We start from the raw sequence: 20,913 nt of genomic DNA on the forward strand, positions 1-20,913 counted from the left end.
TTGCCTCTTCAAACCCATATACTGAGAATCCTAGATTCTACATTTACATTCTATGATAAACTAAATACTACTTATTTTGAATTCTCTCAGCTTGTGATTCTTCATACAATGTGGGCATTCACTCCCATGGCCAGGGATCAGAGGCAGTGTCCTCCTGGGCTCTGTGTGAGGCTCTGACCCCCTTGTACAGATCCCAGACCCCCCTGTCTGGTCTCCAAACCCTCCAGGGTGGCCAGAGGGATGTTCTAGACTCCGACAGAGAACAGCTTCTAAAAATTCTTAATTCTGACAATTTGCATAGAAGGTATTTATGAAATTACATATTATTGGTTTCTTGCTGTTTGTTATCTGTATGGAACTTCCACAATTTCTTTAATCTTGGTTAAAATTAATGGTAGTTTTGAAGTCTTCTCTACGAGTCCTTCTTGTTATAGGTTGCTCTGAGAGTTTGTGAACTGTCCATCATTCTGCTAATTGTCAGGACACTTAGAGCTTAAAACACAACTGAAGAAATGGAAAGTAATGTTGTTTTTGTTACATCATGTAGGAAACCCACCTACAGTACTAGGTGTACTAGTACATGTAGGAAACCCATCTACCCACTATTGAGTAGAAAGTAAACTGTAAATTAAAAGGAAAAAGTCAGTACTTTTTGCTTTTTTGAATACACATTTTTTTTTAGGTTGTGTTCTGGTCTGAAGCTGCAGTGCTTCAATGTGATTCTTTTGCAGTGTTGTGATTTAACTTCAGCCAGCATCCAAGCCCCAAACAGCTGCTTGCTTATTCCTCCCTGGTAGAACTGGGGAGGGAATCTCAAGGTAAAAATGAGAACTTGTGGGTTGAAATAAAAGCAGTTTAATAGGTAAAGTGAAAAGCACAGTTGCAAGCAAAGCAAAACAAGGAATTTATCCACCATTTCTCATGGGCAGGCAGGTGTACAGCCATCTCCAGGAATGCAGGGCTTCATCATGCATTGTGATTACTTTGGAAGATAAATGCCATTGCTCTAAATGTTTCCTCTTCCATCCTTTTTCTCTCAGCTTTATGGGTTGAGCATGATGTCCTATGGTATGGAATATTCCTTTGATTAGCTGGGGTCACCTGTCCTGGCTGTGTACCCTCCCAGCTTCTTGTGCACCCCAAGCCTGCTCACTGGTGAGGTGATGTGAGAGAAAGAAAAAAACCTTAGCTCTGTCTAAGTTGTGCTTACCAAGAAAATAAAAATTCCTGTGTTATCAATACTGTTTCCCTCACAAATATAAAACACAGCCTCCTTTTAATTACTATGGAGAAAACTACTCTAGCTGAAACCACCACACACTACTGTTGTAATATTTAAGATGTACTGAAGCCCACATTGAATTGTATGGTGAACAGGAATATAAAGGAATTTTTGCCTTAGCTTTTCTTTGTTTGCTGATGACTTTACATAAGCTTGCACTAACAAAGGAATCTGCAATTTAAATCTCTTGCAAAGTGATAGTTTTTGAAATGGCCTTACTTTTTAATTAAAATACTAGAGTAGAATGAAAAGTTGTAGGAGACTTTATTTCAGCCTTCTTTTCTGTGCTTGGCACAAACACAGTTTTTTGTGATAATAAGCTCAGGTAATTCATCTCAAAGTAACCCTTGAATGCTTTATCTAGATAGAAAGACATATTGCTGGTAGGAAAAATTGGTCTTCAATATCTGGCAGTTGCAGTTGAGACTCAAAACAAATAGAGAAAGCTTCATTTGTAACTTGCTGCCTTGATCCTGAATATATCTACTTTTTAGGTGTTTCAAGTGCCCCGAGAATCAAGTTTCATATACTACATTCGTAGTGGACAGTTTATTTTAAGGATATAGATTCTTAGCAGTGAAGCTGATCTTTTGTTAGTGTTTTGAAGCAGTAATAGTAAATGGAATATTATAAAGGACAAATATTAAAAGAAGCCTAATCTTTGTGGTTTCTTTTTGTTTGGTTTGGGTTTGGTTTTTTGGGTGTTGTTTTTGGGTTTTTGTTGGGGTTTTTTTGGTTGGTTTTTTTTGCTAAAGTATATGTGCACAAATTAAGTTGAAAGCTGTTTTATTTTACTCCTTGCTCTAAGAATATTTCAGATAGTAATCTGAGTTCTTTATACTTCTTTTGCTGCAGATTTGTAGACAGTGATGCCTTTAGAGACTACCTAGAATAGAGACTTGACAATGTTAAAGGAATAAAGTAGGTATTTGTTAAAAGACCTTCAAAGGATACACCTTGGGCAGTACAGGAGCGTGGCCCAGGCTACACCCAAGATGGACAATGGGTCACACTTTTTCACACTTTTATAAGTTTTGGTCCATTTACATATTGGGGTTGATTGTCCAGTACAGCTCCAGGTTATGAAGTCCCATCCTCCTAGATTGCTCTCCTCAGTTCATTGTTGTTTACACTTTTTGGGCCTAAAGCTGCAACACTGTCCTTGGTTTTCGGGCTGGAAAAGGATTGTTTTTGTCTGACTAAACTGTGAGGAGAACTTGCTAACACTTATGAAGTTCAGAGATATATACTAATGCAAAATATGAAAAGCTGAAAAATATGAAAGCTAAAGCTTGAGGCATCAACAGAACAGAAGTTTTGTTGCACTTCATCCTAAAAAGTGGTGTTTACACTACTTTTCTTGAATATCTTGTTTAATTTCAACATGAAGGTTGCATTAAAGTGTAAAAATATCTTGTAGACATTTGCGTAACCCAAGTTGTGTGTTTGTGGCAATATAATACTGTTTCTCATGTCGACTGTCTCTTGTCTCTCTCATTGCAGGTTTCTGAATGTGGCTGGCCAGCAAGGCGAGCACCGAATCTTCAGAATCTCTATAGCATATGCAAGAACATGCATTTGTGGTTGAAACAAGACCAGAAAAATGTTTGCATCGTGCATTGCCTTGTAAGACATTGATTTAAGTCTGAAATGCTTTGTTTAATAGAGCTTTAAATGGTGAATAAGGGTGCTAGTATCCATTCAGTTTGTGACTGTTACTGGCTTTCTTTACTGGAACCCCGGGGTCAGTTCCTTCCTGCTGTGTTTATAGGGAAGTTGCATAAATTTTCTCCCTAGGGAAATTGGTAGGGTAATGTAGCCCTTGCTTACTTGCACTTAGAATGGAAGGCATTATACAGGCAGTATTAAGGCAAAGTAGCCCTTAGAAGAAAAAGAAAAATTTGCTCTACTCTTATAGTAGAGTACCATTTTTTTGCACCATTTTTTATTTTCTGTGTGATGGGTGGGTGTACACTGCGTGTCCCATTACTGTCCATTTAGAATGTGATCTGTGGCCACAGAATTTCAGAAACTGACTGTAATACTTCTGGTTTACTTGCTTTTGCTGGCAGCAGATTGCTCTGTAGATTTCATTATTCTCCAAACCATTATTAACTTTGATATAACCAAAAAAGCAATAAAACTGTCTATAGAGCCACCTCATTTCAAATATGGTGGGGAGGAGGAATGAATTCAAAGAATACTTTGCTCAGAATTTGAAAATTAGGTCACTCTTACATTTGTTTAAGAGACTTGCATGTGAAATTTCAACATTCTTATTTTGGTGTGGAGTAAAAAGCAAAACGTGACTATGTGACAATGCTTGAAATGCTGCTGGAAAGCATTCAAAAGCTGCCTGGGAATACGGTATAGCCATCAATAGGGAATATCACTATCAGAGTGAAAACCAGGATCTGTTAATCTGGCAAACCATATTTGTGTGTTATGTAGTGTTTTGCAAGTAAAAAGCCAGTTCATGTCAGCTCCTGAAAGCCGTTATAATTTTCAGTGCTGCTGTGAGGTTAGGCATCTAATTCTATATTAATGCAGTACTTCTGTTACCTTGGTGTCACATGATTGCTGGTCAAGTAGGTAAGAAGCAGATGTGATGAATTAGCACCAGTTTTTGTAATATCTGCCCCTTGAACTCTTTTGTTCAAGGTAACTAACTCATTCCTTTTCCTCACATGTGAGGGAAACTTTTGTATATACATGGCTTTGTGCCAGATGTGATATAAAAAGTGTACACCAGAACTTAAAGAAACAAATGATAAAAATTCTATTCCATGTTGCTAGCAATCAAACCTGGAGAAGTCCTGTTCTGTCAACCATTATATCTTTCAAATCTTCTGCTTTTTATAATACAGGGCTGTATCTGGGATATGTGTGTAGCTGGGATTCCTGCAGAAGGAAGCTTAGTGTTTTAATCTATTTCTCTTAGTTTCTTGGCAAGTTGTTAACAGTCTTAGACAGAAGTCTAAAGAATTCAGTGTGGTTTAGTTCCTCTGAATATTTGTACTTCTCTTTTAGCAGAAGTCCATGGCTGTCAGTCAAAAATAGCAGTGTTCTGGGATTTCAGATAGCAGCCAGGAAACAAACCTAAAATATGGGAATTAGTGACAGTAAGGTAAAGAGCACTGATTGAAAATTTCAAACAGTGTTAGGCTAAAATAATTATTCACCTTTGAACAAGGAAGTAATATGTAGTATTCTTTTATGGTGTGGAAGTTAAATGAAAGCCGTTCACACTCAGATACAAATGTCAAATCAAATAATGGCACTAGACCTTGAACATCATGATGTTAAATAATAATAGGATAGGAGATACATAATGGGATGTTCATCAGTAAGTTGGATAATGCTTTTTCCAGTAGATTTACTAACAAGACTACTTTTTTTTTTTTTTACTAGGATGGAAGAGCAGCATCTGCTGTTGTAGTTTGTTCCTTTCTGTGTTTTTGTCGTCTCTTCACTACTGCTGAAGCTGCTGTTTATATGTTCAGTATGAAACGCTGTCCACCTGGCATTTGGCCTTCTCATAAAAGGTACAGTAAGGTCCTGTTGAAGCAAGTAGTTATTCAGTTCTGACTATGGTATGGGATGTCTTTAGAAAGATGAATTATTTCAATAATGTCTGTGTTCAAAGATCTGTTTTTCCAAGTACTTTGCTGTATCATGAGTTTTCTGAGCCAGTAAGTACCCATTGGAAATGGGTCAAGTATGCCCTGTGGTGAAGAAGTGTTAGGAATGAAAACAAGGGTATGCAGAGCTTTTGAATGGTTTCTTAATTACAAAATCCTTTTCCACATGTGTAAGACTTATTTCATGTTTCCTAGGTTATTTCAATAGCTTTTATTATGTCAGAACACTGCAAGCTCTGAGAGAATACCAGAAATTATTTCTGTCAGTTGGATAAAAATGCATAGTGCTTTTTTTTGGAGTGCATGCAGAGATGACTTGCATGTACTTTAACAAAGGTTTTAAGCTGTTTATTTGATTTAATTTGGTTGATCTTATAACCATAAAGTAGGAATAACAAGTGATACTGGTAGAAAGAGCATTTCCTACAAAAAGGATTAGATTTTGAAGTGTGAGAAATGAAGTATTAGTTAAGAATAAACGACAGATTGTTTTTTCTACACATTTATTTCATATGTACTTAAGGGGTTCTCCACAAAATAACATGTATTAATCAGGACAAATTCAAAGCCTTTAGGAAGATTTAAGTGTTTAGTTTGTTTTACAAGGCATTATATGTGAAGCTATAGATACTTTTGTGTCATTCTGTCAGATTTGAAAATCTGTTTGCTGGAGGTGGTGATAAAATGTTCCCACTGTTTCACTGTTAACACTTACAAATGCTTAATGACTGGGTAAGAACTGAAGTAACTTGCTTATGTGTTCACTTGTTTCTTAGAATTTTGTGCTCTGACTAAATTAGTACCTTCTGGTTTTGGCAGATACATTGAGTACATGTGTGACATGATGGCTGAAGAACCCATTATTCCTCACAGCAAGCCCATCCTCGTCAGATCAATTGTCATGACTCCCGTTCCGCTTTTCAGTAAGCAGCGTAATGGCTGCAGGCCTTTTTGTGAGGTTTATGTGGGAGATGAGAGAGTAACCACTACCTCCCAGGAATATGACAAAATGAAGTAAGTACAGATCACGACTTGCTCTGAAACAGCAAGTTACATTTTTCTAGATTCTAGCATTTGCGTGTTTCTAGATTCCTCTGTGTCCTTTTAGCTGCTCTCAAAAGGTAAATAGTGAATGTTGTTACAGCAGCTTGGATCTGCTCATGCAGAGCAGCGAGGGTGGTGGTGCAAGACCCTCTTTTCAGTCCATGTGATGTAAGACTGGGAACTTTGATCACCAATATACTTGTGCTGAGCATAGCATCGTATCTCAGTCATGGAAGCTGTAAGGATCCCGCAGGCATGGCAGCTGCAAGGTGGCTGCTCATTAGCCCCTGTACAGCTCTGGTGTTTGCACAATTGCAAGTGGTATTAACACTGCTAGATGTGGGTAATCATAGGCAAGAAAAAGGAGATAATAATGAAGTCCTTCTAGCTTTTCAGCTACTGAAGGCCTTGGAGAAAGCAGGTTAAAGCTAAAGTAATACACTAATTTCTTTTTAAACTAAATTAACTGTGGTTATGTTTGTTTTTTTTTCTTTAGAGAGTTTAAAATTGAAGATGGGAAAGCAGTAATCCCACTTGGTATAACAGTCCAAGGAGATGTTCTCATTGTGATCTATCATGCCAGGTCAACTCTAGGAGGACGACTACAAGCCAAGGTAAGGATAAATTTAAGAGCTTGAATGGAAGATTTCCAATTTTGTATCCTTCTGGTTATCGACTGAGTACTTCGCTTTTTTTACTCTTTGTTCAGAGAAATGTTTGAAGTTTTCATTCACTTGTGAATTCAACCTTTTCAAGCTTTCTGAGTATGTCCCCTCCTAATGCTGTACATGTAGATGCTTTCATAAGCATTTCTGGAATGTACTTCAGTATTGATAATTGTTACATTTGTGCAGAAAGCCCCTAGCCAGTTTTTTTGAGGCAACAATTATTATGTGTTAAGTTGCACAACAAGCTAGAGCTTTTTAATTCTGTGCATGCAAACTGCAACCAGAGGAAAAGTACCACTCAGCAGAAAAGTGGGATTCCAGAGACTGCCTGTACAAAACAGGCTAGAAAAATCCATGTGGTTTTATAGCCTATTTCTAAAGTCATGTTCAGTTTTTGTAGCTAATTTCCTTATTTGTCTTTGTTCTACTAGGGAGAATACATATTTCCTTTTTTAATACAACTGTGGATGCAAATGTATTGCAAGATCACAAAAACTTGTTAGTGAAACCTGTCTTCAAATTTTTTAAAAGATAGGCATGTTCTTTTTTCTCCACATAAGTAACCCAAATTAAACTTGCAAATCTGGGATAAAAGATAAGGAGGTGCAAAGTTTAGAGCTTGGAGCTCTGTGGAAGTTGATCAGCCAGTTTTTCAGCCAGTTTTGGTACGTGTGGGATATACATGTGTATTCATACATAGTTAGTGTTACTGAAGTTGTTTTCCCTCTGTTTTTTTCTGCTTTGTGAGTAGGAAGGTATCCTGTAGATATCCTTGTAGAGATTCAACAGAACCTTCCAGAACATGTTAAAACTCAAAACTCAGTGAAATGATTCCTTAGTGCACAAAAAAACCTACTGTATGGTTCAAGGTCATCAGGAGAAAGACATAAAACTGACAAAAAATATTCAAGGTTAGGTTATACTCCTTGTACCACCTCACTTTTATTCATGATAGAGTTTCTTTGATGTGGTTTCTCTGGCATTTATTGGTTGATAGAAAAGACTAGAATTTTCTCAGCTGTCAGCTATAACACATGACATGTCAGCAGTGTGTGTGATGATCTGGGTTTGGAGGTTTGATGGAACAGTATTCAATGTGTCCTTAGTTTTTTTGTTTTTTGTGCTGTAAATTGCCCCCTGAAGTTCTCTGCAGATCTCTTACAGAGATTAACCACCACATTTCAAGATCTCTCCTGTTTTTAGAGCTGGGAGTTGTGAGTGTCTTCTACTTTCTCACAACTAATTTGAGAGAGAGTTTAGTTTATCTTCTACAAAAGTGATGGTAGGCACAGAAGAATCAGAGAAGCTCTCTCCAGTATGTCCATGTTTCTCTTGTACTAAGGAGCCCAGCACTGTGCATCGCAGTTATAGATGAGGCTTCACTGATGCTGAATAGAGGGAAGGATCAACCCTCCTTAATCTGTGGCAATGCTTTTTGTATTATTTGGTTTCTGGCTATGATGTTCAGTAAATGCTGAAAGACAGCTTTCATAATTCAGTTTTATTATATCATATTTTCTGGACTAGTACTGTATGGCTTCTTTGTAAGGACTGGCAAGACTGTTTCACAGGTATCATGACTAATGCTAGGAAACAAGTATAGGCTACATTGATCAGTGAGCTGTAATTTGGATTTGTGCAAGATCAGAAGCGACTTGAGTATTCTACAGTAGTATTTTCTGGACACTCATATTCCCATTAGGCATGGGAAAGTAGTTTTTCTGTGAACAGTTGGGCAATTAAAAAAGAAAGGCCTTACATTTCTGTCTGGAATGAACGGATGACTTGAAGTTGCACAGAAGAAAACTTTTTGCATGCCTTCTGAAGTGTCCTGTTAAGTGTGTTACATTTAAAACTTTTAAAATCTATTCCTTTTATATGTGACATACTATATTTCTTGGTTGGTGTATTGCATGATGAATTTTTCTGAGCATGTGTTTTTCAGAAAAGGAACAAGAGTCATATAATTTTAGCCTCCAGAACAGGATCTGGAAATACTTTAGACTTTGATAGTCTGTTTTGAGGTTACTGATGAGACATATCTACCTGAAGATCTTTTGGTTTGTTAGTGCTAGTAATAGGTCTATTTATCTTCTGCCTCAACTGCATTTAAATCTTTCAAGATAAAGTATACTTGTAATTAAATGGAAATTTTTGTAGCAGAGCAAATACTTCAAAATATGTTAGTACTGGTAACACTTTGCATTATGTTAAAGGCACAACACTGTACATAAGGTTCATGTGGATTTACACAGTTTCCTGTTTCTTGTTTTCAACAGATGGCTTCAATGAAGATGTTTCAGATTCAGTTCCATACAGGCTTTGTGCCCCGAAATGCCACTACAGTGAAGTTTGCCAAGTATGTTGACACCTTTTTATAGTAGACTGGAAGAAGTTTTCTTAGAAACTGCTTAACCTTCCAAACATCAACATATACCAGAGAGAAGAAATATAGTCAGTGCAGGAAGTAGATGACTTTGATTCTAATAAGTCTTTTGTTTACTCACCTTAAGGAAACTAAATGTTTTTTTCACGATACTAAAAAACCCCACAAACCAACAAAACCTGTGTACAAAAATGCCACCTGTTTAAAATGGGAAAAGTTAACGAATACAGCGTCTTTAATCTCTTATGCTATTTGCTTCGGAGTTTTGTTTTGGACTGCAGTAGATCTAATCCAGTTAGCCATCAGTATCAAGAAACTTCTTACTGTGTCTTTGCAGGTATGATCTGGATGCCTGTGACATACAAGAGAAATACCCTGATTTGTTTCAAGTCAATCTGGAAGTAGAGGTGGAGCCCAGAGATAGGCCCAGCTGTGAACAGCCACCTTGGGATAACATGAATATAAAGGGACTGAATCCCAAGATCCTCTTCTCCACCCGAGAGGAACAACAAGAGATTTTATCAAAATTTGGTAATGAATCCCCTGAAAAACTAGGGAATGTGAAAAAGTGTTTAATGTACTTACTGTTTGAGACTTTTGTTTAATTTTTGATGTTCCATTAATTGGAAGAAATATAAAAGGGTTTTTTTTGTAAATATTAGTTGAAAATATGCATTATATGGAGGAGCTTAAGTTATCCTCCAGTAATGGATTACAATTATACCTGTATTACTTTCACATGTGCTTGCTTTAAAGCTAGGAATATGCCATTTGCAGGGAGGGACTACTAGCAAAAGGAATTGTAACAGTCAGCATTTGTAGCCACAATATCTTGAAAGGGATTTTTTTGGCTGAACTGGCACCAGTATCATGTCACTTAAAATTATGTGAGCATTCCTCACAAATGGTTTTAGGTAAGAATGTTTTTATCAACATTCTTATGCATAGCCATGTAATGTTATAATTAATTTCCTGAACTTTTCCTAGTATGCTCCAGCAGATTTTATTTTATTACTTCTACGTATTCAGTGCTTTACCTATAGATGCCTGCATTAGTTTCAGTTAATGCTGTTAGTATCTTTCCTCTTCTCCTGGTATGAGTGATTAGCTTTGACAATTTCATTCAGGCTCTTAAGCCTCTGTTTCGAGGATAAAGAAGCATGATGAAGATCACTATGGTGATTTTAGTGATGAGATCTCACCCTATGCTGTTAATATGATGTGTCTCAAGTACGTTTCTTTTCATACAAGATCGTTGCTGCTGGCTTTTTTTTTTCTTTCAAGCAGGATATGTGTTGTTTGTGTTATGATTTAGGCCGTTTTCTATTTAGCTTAGCTTAATCCTACTGTGAACACAACAGTGAGCTCTCTAAAGCTAAGGTGTTTAGCTTTACATCATCATTGATGATGAGGCTCTGTAAAAGCTACTCTTACTTTCCTAAGTTGCTTCCATTTTCGGATTGATATGTAAGGATTTGAAATTACACTGAAAGTATTTCTTAAGATTGATGGGAAGGGAATAGGATAAAAGTAAGTGCTGTGAACTGATTTAAAAAAATCTTGCCATTAAAATTGAATTTACTCTTTCATTAGTCATGATATTTTATGTATGTTTTCGGAGATGGACTATTTTTTCCAGTATCCCTAAGCTACAACTGAGAATGTGGAAGGAGAGTGGAAAAGTGCCCTATCAATTGTGTATTAAAATTTAGACAAACGGGTTTCTCCCAGCCATCCATCCATTTTTTTTTCAAGCATTGGGTGAATATTGACTGATTTAGAAAGTCTTATTCATTTGCCTTGAGGAAACTTTGGTTTTGAGAGGTGATGCAGCGGTAGGTAACTCTGCAACTGAATCTTACACAAGAGTCACTTAATACCTGATTTCAGTAAAATAAGAAATATAAGATATAAATAGCAGCATAGAGTGTATTAACTCCTTTGTGGTGTTTTTTAACCACTCCATGTTCTTCACTGCTGTTGCATATTCTGGGTTTTTCTACAGCTGCATTTGCTTTTTCTGTTTTTCTGTCTCTTAATGCAGATACTGTTTGTAGCTCTTGCATGTTTTAGGGGATGGTTGGTACAAGTAAGATGTTAATTACATTTTCCTACAAATGACAATAGAATGCTTGAGTGTTACTTTATGATACTGATTTCATGGCCTAGTTCAGAGTTTTACCAGTTTTTGCAGTTGAAAAAACGTTAATGCGAATTTCAAAGACGATGGGGGCAGGAATTTGCAGAGCAATAGATTGGAGATAATTGTCTTCCTACAGCAGTCAGCCTGACAGTATCAGCTGCCATGTGGAGGATTGAGAAGCTTCTCTCTAAGGGTTCTGACTTAAATTCTGTTTTATAGGGAAACCAGAGTTGCCTAGACAGCCAGGTTCAACTGCACAATATGAAGCAGAGGCATCCCAGTTGGAGCAGTCTTCAGAAAGTGCACCTACTGATACAGAATCCCCACACAGCAGTAGTACTGATGCAAACAACTTCTTCCATTCTCTGGACTGGAAAGGTACAGGTTTTCCTCTGAAGTCACTATGTGGTTTATGTTTGTCTTGTATGCCTTCCCGTGAATGCTTAAGCCTTCTTAAGCAGCAAAACTCTCTAATTCACTAACCATGAGGAAAAGCTATTTAAAGAATGAACTCTGCAGAATAGCAAGTGGTTATTCTGCTTCATTTGGATGAACACCAAGTAAGGGGGTTTGGTGTTGAGTATAACTTAAATGCTGAGCTAAATTTTTCTTTTTCTGTAAAAATCTTAACCTTAAAGGTTTGCAAGGAAGCTTTTCCCTCCCACAGCCCCTCTTTGGCTGATGAACAGAAGAAACAAAATAGACTAGCCAGTGGGGTTCAGATCAGTAAGTAAGACAAAGAAAATGTGATTTTATAGCCCACATGTAACTCCCTTTTGTGGGTGCTGCTTTGTTGATGAAAACGTCAGCAGCTGCTTGTGCTTTTCTTAAGTGCAGCGGTTACTGAGAAATCTTGGAAGCTCTAAGAGACGTAGTGATCTGAGGTGACTGTCCAAGCCAGTCTCATTTTGAAAAAATTCATAGTGCCTACCTTTGTGGAGTGGCAAATATGGTAGTCAGCTGCTGCTTTTTCTGCCCTGTACAAAGACATGGCAGGCAGCATGTAGTTCCATTTTCATCAATTCTTAAGAATTTTGGTTAGTTAGGGATTAATTTCATAGGATGTCACCATGAAAGTTTCTCTTACCCTAGTCAGAAGAAGAATGCTGGTTATTTAAAGATGTTCTTTTTCTTTTTTTTTTTCCTATTCAAGAAGGACAAACTCCAGAAAGTGGAATAGAGGACAGTTCACCTAAAAATGATCGTGTTCAGCTATCTAATGACAGGGAAGAGAGTGAGCCTTCTGATGAGGAGTTCCCAACATTTCCAGATGAAGGAAGTGCAGTAGTGGTTGATGAAAAAGACTCTACTCCAGAAGGAGAGTTACTTTTTGAAGCCAATTTTGAAGCTCCATCTGCTCCATTACAAAAATCTCTCCCTGAGGAGCATGTGGACTTGCTGGGACTAGACTCTGATATTTCAGCAGAACACAAACAACCTATCTCAGAAATAAACTCTTCATCAAGTAATGCAGACTTGTTGAACAATCTGTTTGTGAGTAGTGTGTCACAGGTTTCAAATGAGCCCACTGGAGATCTTCTTGGACAAGGAACAGATTTCTTTTTCAGCAGTCAGTGTCCAGCTGCTACTCAGGGTTCATCTTCAGCAGCAGCCGTGTCTTCAGGTATGTGAGTTTAGTATCAGTACTTGTCACCTGGGCAACACGTGAAAACTGCTCCTTGCATTGTGCTTAAAAAATAAATACTGTGTTTTGGCAGTATGGAGAAGACATGTCAGCCTGCAGCAAGGCTATGAATAGAACAGGTGTTACTGCTGCATGAAGGAGAGAAATTCCTGTATGTTATTCAAGTATTCTGTTATGTTGCCAGTATCCTATTAACTTTAAACTCTTGTAAATAGAAAGTATCAAATTCTGAATTTTAAGGGATTTTAGTATCTTAAAGAATTCTTAGCTTTCCCATAGGAATGTTACATGCTAAATCCTTTTTTATATCCATAAGGCATTTGTTAAGGCATAGAATTGTCATGAGTTGAACTTTACATAAAGCAATGGCATTAGATGTACAGATCTGTGCTGGTTAGGTCAAATGTCTGCATGGGATTTTTAAGTGTTAATCACGTAAGAGTGCTGAGCAACTGGAAATCCTGTAGATTATTATTCAAACCAGTAGGATGATGATAGTGCTAAAAACTGTTTTGCTGCTGGTTTTACTGATGCTGTTGGTGGGTCAGTATCCTTGAAGAGAATGTTATATAGTGCTGTCTATTTGGTATTTAAACAAGGTGTCTTAGTTCAGAGATTCTGTTCCTCTTACCAGTAGATACTCATCTCTTCATCACTTTTTGGGAGTAACAATTCTCTGCCTAAAGTTAATGCTAAGATTTCTGGGAATATTAGTCTCATAAACTGGGAAACCATTACAAGGTTTTGTTTGTTTACACAAAGATAATTCATAGATACTCAAAGCTTTCCTCTGTAGACAACTAGAAGTATTTTTTACAGAGCATTTAGGTGATTTAAGATATTTTCTTATTTTGAGGCAATTCACTATTGAATTTTGTTACTGTGGTCAGGGAAGAATAATTTTAATTTACCATTTTTACATAGCTAGAAATCTATAAAATGGAACCTTTATTACATTATCTTTCTTTAACCATATCTACTGCATGAAACACCTGATCAGTAGTCATGTATGTATCTTGTTCTTGTAGTCATTCTCATTCAAGGTATTTCATTAAATTGTATTAAGAGAGATAAGTGAGAGTATTTGGCCACTGTTATATTTTGGCTTGCACAACAAACTTATACGTGAGGTTTTGTTTACATGTGATGCTATAGTAAATTTGCATGCCATGTTGTTGAGTCCTGTACAGTGTAGTCATTACCTGAGGATGTGTTGAGGTATTATAGCAGGATTATTCCTTCTCTTCAGCTTCTGAGTAAATCTGGCAGGACTCCCTGGGCTCTGGAGGGGTTTTGACCCTAGAGGGCAGCAGAAACAGGAAGATCTAAAGCTGTGATTCCAACTGACTGTCACATGTTACTTCATGCTGACTATAAATACTCTTCCAGTTAGTTTTTTCTTCACTGGGATCACTAGAGACCTGCTGAAGTCCTGCTTCTGTTGGTTTTCATTCTTGGGTTGACGTGCTTTCTGCCCCAGACTCGCCAATGCCTTCAAGTCTGAATGGTAGTATGAATGTTTTACATCATATTCTTTTTAATAGTGTAGTAGTCCATTTTCTTCAAATCTGTTGTGGATTTGGCATTATGGAGTAATTCTTCTGTGTGTCAGATGGTCACTCAAGATGTGTCTTAAATGGATGAAATGAATAATGTTTTTGAGTTGTATGCAGTTCTGTTGCTTTTGTTAGAAGATAACATAATATACCTGTTCATATTATGTATGGCTGAGATCCTTTTTGTACCATGTGAAAGTTCGTTTGTCTAGAAGAAGGAATAGGTGGTTACTCTCTGCCATACAAAATCCACGGAAGGCTGTTGCAGTTACTAGCATGAGCTTTTTGTCTCTGCCCTCAGAAGGCTTTTTCAACTTTATTTACTCTATGATTTGTCATGAGATAATTTTGTTTTCTTCTTCTTTTTTAGCCGATCCATTTGACCCATTCGCAATGTCATCAAGTTCAGAGAATCAAGCCCTGTCTGGTCCAGACCTCTTTGGGGACTTCCTTAATCCAACCTCAACATCTACAGCTAATACAGTTCCTTCCACACAAAGTTCACTTCCTCCTTCTTCCAGCTCAGATTTCTTAAATTTAGGTAAGTGTGCTTCTGGTGTTCTGTTTCTCAACAGCTCCTCTGTGCATTTGTCTTTCAGCTTAGTGGATTAGTGTCTTAATAGATCCACTTGTTGTGATTGCTGTTTTAATTAGCTTTGTACTCTGGAAGCACTCAAATGCACCAAGAAGCAAGTGTTTTCTGTATAATGTCATGCTATTATTTATGATGTGACAGGATTTCTAGTATTGTTAATCATATGTTAGGAGCTGGAGTTTCCTCTCAATGATCTAATAACTGAGGTACCCAAACATCTAGAAACTTACTTTATAGGTGGTAGTATGCTATGCTGTCTGTATTTAGATAGTAAAGATTTTCTGGAAACCTTGGAAGAGAAACGAGTAAGTCAAGTTATAATATAGCCGGTTCTTAAAGCGTAGGCTGAGGCTAGCTTGCACCTTCCTGACCTGGATGTATTCTGGTAATATACTTACAAAGTCTGTTATGTAATACTCTAATCTTATTTGTTTCATTTCTCTGATACATTCTTGGCGAAGCAGTTTCCTCATACATTTATTTTAAAATCTATGAATCTTTAAACAAAAATCTTTGTGATATGTTCAGTCTTCCCATCATTCTTTGAGGATAGACAGACATTTGCAAAAATGTTGGTGTGGTAAAGCTACTAATGTCAAAGCTTTTTAAAAACTGACTTTGAAAGAAAAGTGTGGGTTTTCTCCATAGGGATATGAGTTGTGATCAGTCTGTAAGGGCTGTTTGCTGCTCTGTCGTTCCCCTCTTTCTGTATAGGCATTTACCATGGGATACAGTCTTTTAAGAACATTGGTCTGTGTACAGTAGAGTCCTTTAGGAAGAGATTGCTGTAGGGATGTGGTTCTCCAGGTGCTGCATGTCCTGCCAGGAACCTACTGCTGTGTGGGTCCTCCACAGGCTGCAGTGTGAATATTTGTTCTACCGTGGTCTTTCACATGTGTTTGTTGCAGGGTGATCTCTGCTCTGGCATCTGAAGCACCTCTTCCCATTCCTTCTCCACTAACCTTAATGTCTGGCTGTTTCTGTCACATCTGTCCCTTCTCTTAAAGCTGCTGTGCAGCATATTTTGGGAAAATTGTTTTTCCAGAGACATCTAGTTTGGGAGGCTCAGCTGTGCCTCGTGGTGAGTCTCTTGGAGCTGGCTGTGTCCAACAGAGAAGCTCAGGCCTCTTCTCATCCAGACACCTACTTAAAATCTTCAGGTAGCTAGAAATGGTGGTATCACACACCTTTTTTTCTCAAACCAGGGTGATTTCTTCCCAGAGCTTATTGCATGCAGCTCTGACTTGCCTCTCTGCGTTTAGCAGTTGCTCTAGTTGACCCTGTGTCTGGGTGATGCAGTCTGAGTGCTATTTACAGATAAACTGGACAGAAAAAAAGCATTTTTTGTCTGACTGAGAGAAGTGCTTCCTCTTTAAAATAAGAGGCTACCCAGCTATTGCCCTATCATATTATTAATCATTATATTCCAGCTGTGGTTCGTTCTACTAAGAAGTTTCCACTTGCTGCCTCATTTGCAATGTTTTATTTTCCATCCTATAGATAGTAACAGTATGTTTCAGTTGTATATTTACATAGTTGTCAGTTTTGTGCCTCTATTGCTGTCCCTGTGTGACATTACCAGACATAAATTTTTTGCACAGTAGAAGATTTGACCAGTAGTGGTCTCAGCACCAGATTCTGCACCTGGGACGGGGCAACCTGAATACAGTATGAGATGCTGGGGAGCACCATGGAAAGGGACTTGGGGATCCTGGTCGATGGCAAGCTTAATGAGTCAGCAGTGCTCTGGCAGCCAGGAGGACCAGCTGTGTTCTGGGGAGCATCAGATGCAACATCTCCAGCCAGGCAAGGGAGGGGACTGTCCCACTCTGCATTGGAGTGACCACACCTCAAGTGCTGGGGGCAGTTTTGGGTGTCACAATATAAAAATAGACATGAAGCTGTTAGAGTGTCAGTGGCTGTGAGTGTGGTGAAGGGCCTTAAGGGAAAGCCATATGAGGAGCAGCTGAAGTCACTTGGTCTGTTCAGCCTGGAGAAGAGGAGACTAAGGGCAGACCTCATTGCAGGCTACAGCTTCCTTGTGGGAGGAAGAGCAGGGGCCTACATTGATCTGTTGTCTGTAGTGACCAATGATAGGATGCGAGGGAATGGGCTGTAGTTGTGTTAGGGGAGGTTTAGCCTAGGTATCAGGAAAAGGTTTTTCTTCCAGAAACTGGCTGAGCACTGGAACAGTGGGAACTGGTCACTTCATCAGCCTGACAGGAGTTCCAGAAGTGTTTGAAAACAGTCTCAGGCACGTGATATGATTCTTGGAGCTGTCCTGTGCAGAGCCAGGAGTTGGACTCTGTGATCATTGTGGTTCCCTTGTAACTCAACATATTTTATGATCTCAGCCAAAATCTAACCCACTTGAGAGGCAGGACCTCTGGAGATTCTCTAGCTGATGTGCTCAAAGCAGTGGCAAGGAGAGTGGGCTGCTCAGGACTCCGTCCTTTCTGTTTGTCAGTATTGCCAGTGCTATGGACTCTACAGCTGAGCAACCTATGCCAATGTTGGAGAGATCTTAGACAAAAGAAAGTATTTTTTAATGGACTTTCACGTGTTTCAGTTTGTGCCCTTCTGCCTCTTTCCACTGGACAACACAGAGGAGTCTGTCTCAGTCTTTTGTTAGTTTCTTTACATTAAGTATTTTTAACATCTATAAGAATGTTGTCACTTCTGTTCTCCAAGTTTAATAGTACCAGAACCCTCATATCAGAAAGGAGACAGAAACCCCTTTATGCATTAAAGTGGGAAAAATAAATTATGGATTTCTGTTCACTAAATGTTTATCTGCAATCTTAAGGAGACTACCATTAATATTCAACTGTTGATAACATTTAAGCAAGTACAGGAAAAAAAGGAATATTTTTACATCTGACTTCAACATTGTTTTATGCTTACTCCTTCTGATTTTATGATAGCTTGCACCCTGGTAAGTGTATTAGGATACCTGCTATTTTAATGTAATTTCTGGAGCTTTCTGTCAACAAGGAAAAGATACTTAAAATGTACCCATTTTCTCTTCAGCCTACTGTTTTACGCTGATTTCCAATATTTCTGTTGCTGTGCAGTCTTTAAAAACCATATGGAAGTGGAGGAACTGGGGTAACACTTCATGCACCTTTACTTTTATCTTTCAAATGAGAGCATATATGTGTGTTTAGCTGAAATGATGTATATATTTGACCATTTAGCATTCTATCCAGTTACAGGTATCAATTTTTTAAATTAAGTTAGGGATATTAATAGTTATCTTGCTTTTAATGTGAATTTTTGAGTCTTGAAAGGACAGGATCACTAGTAACGGGAGAGGAAAGGACAAATAAGAACATGTTCTCAAATGACATATTTGGAAGAAAGTTATTAAGCAAGCAAAAGACAGTGCAACCATGAGGCCATTAAAGGGAGAAAAAAAATTTAAACTAGAAATGAATTAGTAGTAATGGCAGAGACCTGTGCTGTAGTAATGAGATTCAATGACTTCTACTGTTGGAGTGATTTTAAGTGTCTAGAATCAAATTTTATTGATAGATAAACTTTGTTTGTTAGTAAATGATGGCTAAACTGGTATAGATACCAGGAGAAAAGATGTTTCAGTGAACACAAGTTCAAGACAGAATTTTAACATTCTCTTTCTCAGATGGTGGCTTAAAATTTAAAATCTTAGGAGTTTTAAAGTAAAAGATAGTTCTTACACAATACCTGGTCCCTTAAGGCATTCTGACCTGTAATAGGAAAATATTGTGCTGTTGCTGCTAAACAGCTGTGTATTAACATAGGAACTTAATTTTCTTCTGAGTTTTTAAAGTAGCAGATCATCTTAATGCAGGTTGAGTCAAGAATGTATTTCCTTCAAAGAACAGCAGGATATTTGGAAGGTGATCAAAAAAACCCTGAGTGCTCAGTGTGGTTTCCTCCTGAGGAGAAGTTAATTTCTGTGAACTTGAGTTCTCAGACAGGCTTTAGACAAGGTTAAAAAAACCTTGCATCACATTAAACCAGCCCCTTGGTTCACAGAAAATCCTGTTGTCTGTCTGATTAAAGGATTTCCTGTAGACATGACAAGTTAAATAAAGAAAACCTTATGTGAAGTTGTGTGTAGTAAAATGCAGATCTCTTATTTTGGGAAGCTGGAAAGGGTGATCTGATTACCATCAACTTATTCTTGCATCTTAGCTTGATTTGAGCAGTGTTAGTAAAGAACACAGTTCTTTGCCCTAACCTCCAGTGGTTCATTGCTGTATGGCTAAGGATTATTAATATAAATAAATTATTAAAAACATGAGACAACCAGGTTTGGATCTGCACGTTCATGTTTTTAATTGCTTCCTTTTTTGGAATATCAATATGGTTGATGTTTTACCATTTCTTTAGATACTCTGCTCCTTTATCTTAATGTATCTATATGAACTCCAATGTGCCAGTTATAAAATAGGGATTCAATATGGTCTCATCATACCTCTTCAGGATATGTAGAAAGCCAAGTATTGTGTTAATAACACTTTTTCTTGATGTTAAAATGTGACATACTGCCCACATTGCAGAGCTAAAAAGAAGGTAGTATAAGAACAGTTTCAGGAGGAATGGGATATCTGTTCAGGATATTGTACTGATGTATTGTACTGCATTTTGTACTGTACATTGTTTCAGATTTTCCTTACAAGTGTAGTGGTACTTTTCCTTACAAGTGTAGTGGTACTTTTCCTTACAAGTGTAGTGGTACTTTTCCTTACAAGTGTAGTGGTACTTTTCCTTACAAGTGTAGTGGTACTTTTCCTTACAAGTGTAGTGGTACTTTTCCTTACAAGTGTAGTGGTACTTTTCCTTACAAGTGTAGTGGTACTTTTCCTTACAAGTGTAGTGGTACTTTTCCTTACAAGTGTAGTGGTACTTTTCCGTAGTGGTATAGGAGCTTTTACTCTTAATAATGAATTTACTGCTATACGTAGCAGTAGGCTACTTCCTGCTTAGTTCAGGGTGGGGGAGGTGATAAACTTGACTGCTCTTAAGCCAACTGTTATAAAACAGCTCATTCCCATAGTATGTTCTCAATCCTTCAAATGCATTCACTTGTAATTTACTTTATTCTTATTTCTCTCAACTTGTTTTCATAATAGTTAATTATCATATGAAATTAATTGTTGATTTTCTTATGCTCCTGTAAAAAGACCTTTAATAGCAGAGATTGTAGAACAAAATTATTTCTAGCCTAAAAATCGGTGTTAGTATTCATTCAAGGCCCACTTTTTGGAGTGGAATATGATACAGCAAAATATGATACAGCAAAGTTCTAAGCTGACAAATAGGTGCTGGTTTATAGCCAGTGACACTGCTGTTTAGCGGATAGCTGGGGTCCTGAGTATTGAGACAAATATGTACTGTTTCTCCCGTGGTTTCAGAGGCAGGGAGGTAAACCTTGGATCTGGAGAAAGGGCTGGAAATGGTGGGTACTTCTTGCATTTTATTCTGATGTTTTCCCTCACATGCAGCAGAGAATACTGCTGAAATACAGGCTTTCAGGAGATATTTGCTGCGCAGTATTTGGTGTGCTCGCTTTGCAGCTGTAAGATCTAATTATAAATGGTATTAGTAGATTGAGTTGCTATAAGGGTATTTAATTTGCTTCTAATTATTTCCTTAATTAAGAGGATTTGATATTAATATTTAGAATGTAAAGCTGAGAAGCTGAGACAAGTGAAAGGCTGTGGTGTAGTAGTTGAGACTTTCAAAGCCTCAAAATGTTACTGCTTTTTTAAGGATAGCTGGGTTAACTTTCTAAACCCTGTGTCTATGAAATGTCTTAAAGGACCACTAAATGTATTGGCTTTACTGAAATATCCCCTCTCCCTGTAGCACTGACAGTTGTTATAGCATTAAAGTAGGAGTTACATTCAAAAGCTGTCCTGCTTCTCTGTGAGTCTCCTCAAGAGACTCTCCTCAAGGAGAATGC

The 20,913-nt window shown here is 37.7% G+C and overlaps 1 protein-coding gene across 3 annotated transcripts in view; it reads left to right on the plus strand.

The window, feature by feature from the left end:
* GAK (cyclin G associated kinase) overlaps positions 1–20,913 on the plus strand; it is a 69,688-nt gene that overhangs the window by 35,087 nt on the left and 13,688 nt on the right. For 2 of the 3 annotated variants that reach the window (XM_063421736.1, XM_063421738.1), the window contains exons 14-22: positions 2,786–2,908; positions 4,694–4,827; positions 5,743–5,937; positions 6,464–6,581; positions 8,915–8,994; positions 9,359–9,552; positions 11,384–11,542; positions 12,318–12,788; positions 14,736–14,906. In XM_063421736.1, coding sequence (XP_063277806.1) covers positions 2,786–2,908; positions 4,694–4,827; positions 5,743–5,937; positions 6,464–6,581; positions 8,915–8,994; positions 9,359–9,552; positions 11,384–11,542; positions 12,318–12,788; positions 14,736–14,906 — 1,645 coding nt within the window. The remainder of the gene's footprint in view (positions 1–2,785; positions 2,909–4,693; positions 4,828–5,742; positions 5,938–6,463; positions 6,582–8,914; positions 8,995–9,358; positions 9,553–11,383; positions 11,543–12,317; positions 12,789–14,735; positions 14,907–20,913) is intronic. The other variant, XM_063421737.1, reaches the window with a different exon arrangement.

This window comes from Prinia subflava, chromosome Z, assembly GCF_021018805.1.
Source record: "Prinia subflava isolate CZ2003 ecotype Zambia chromosome Z, Cam_Psub_1.2, whole genome shotgun sequence".
NCBI classification, from domain to species: Eukaryota; Metazoa; Chordata; class Aves; order Passeriformes; family Cisticolidae; genus Prinia; species Prinia subflava.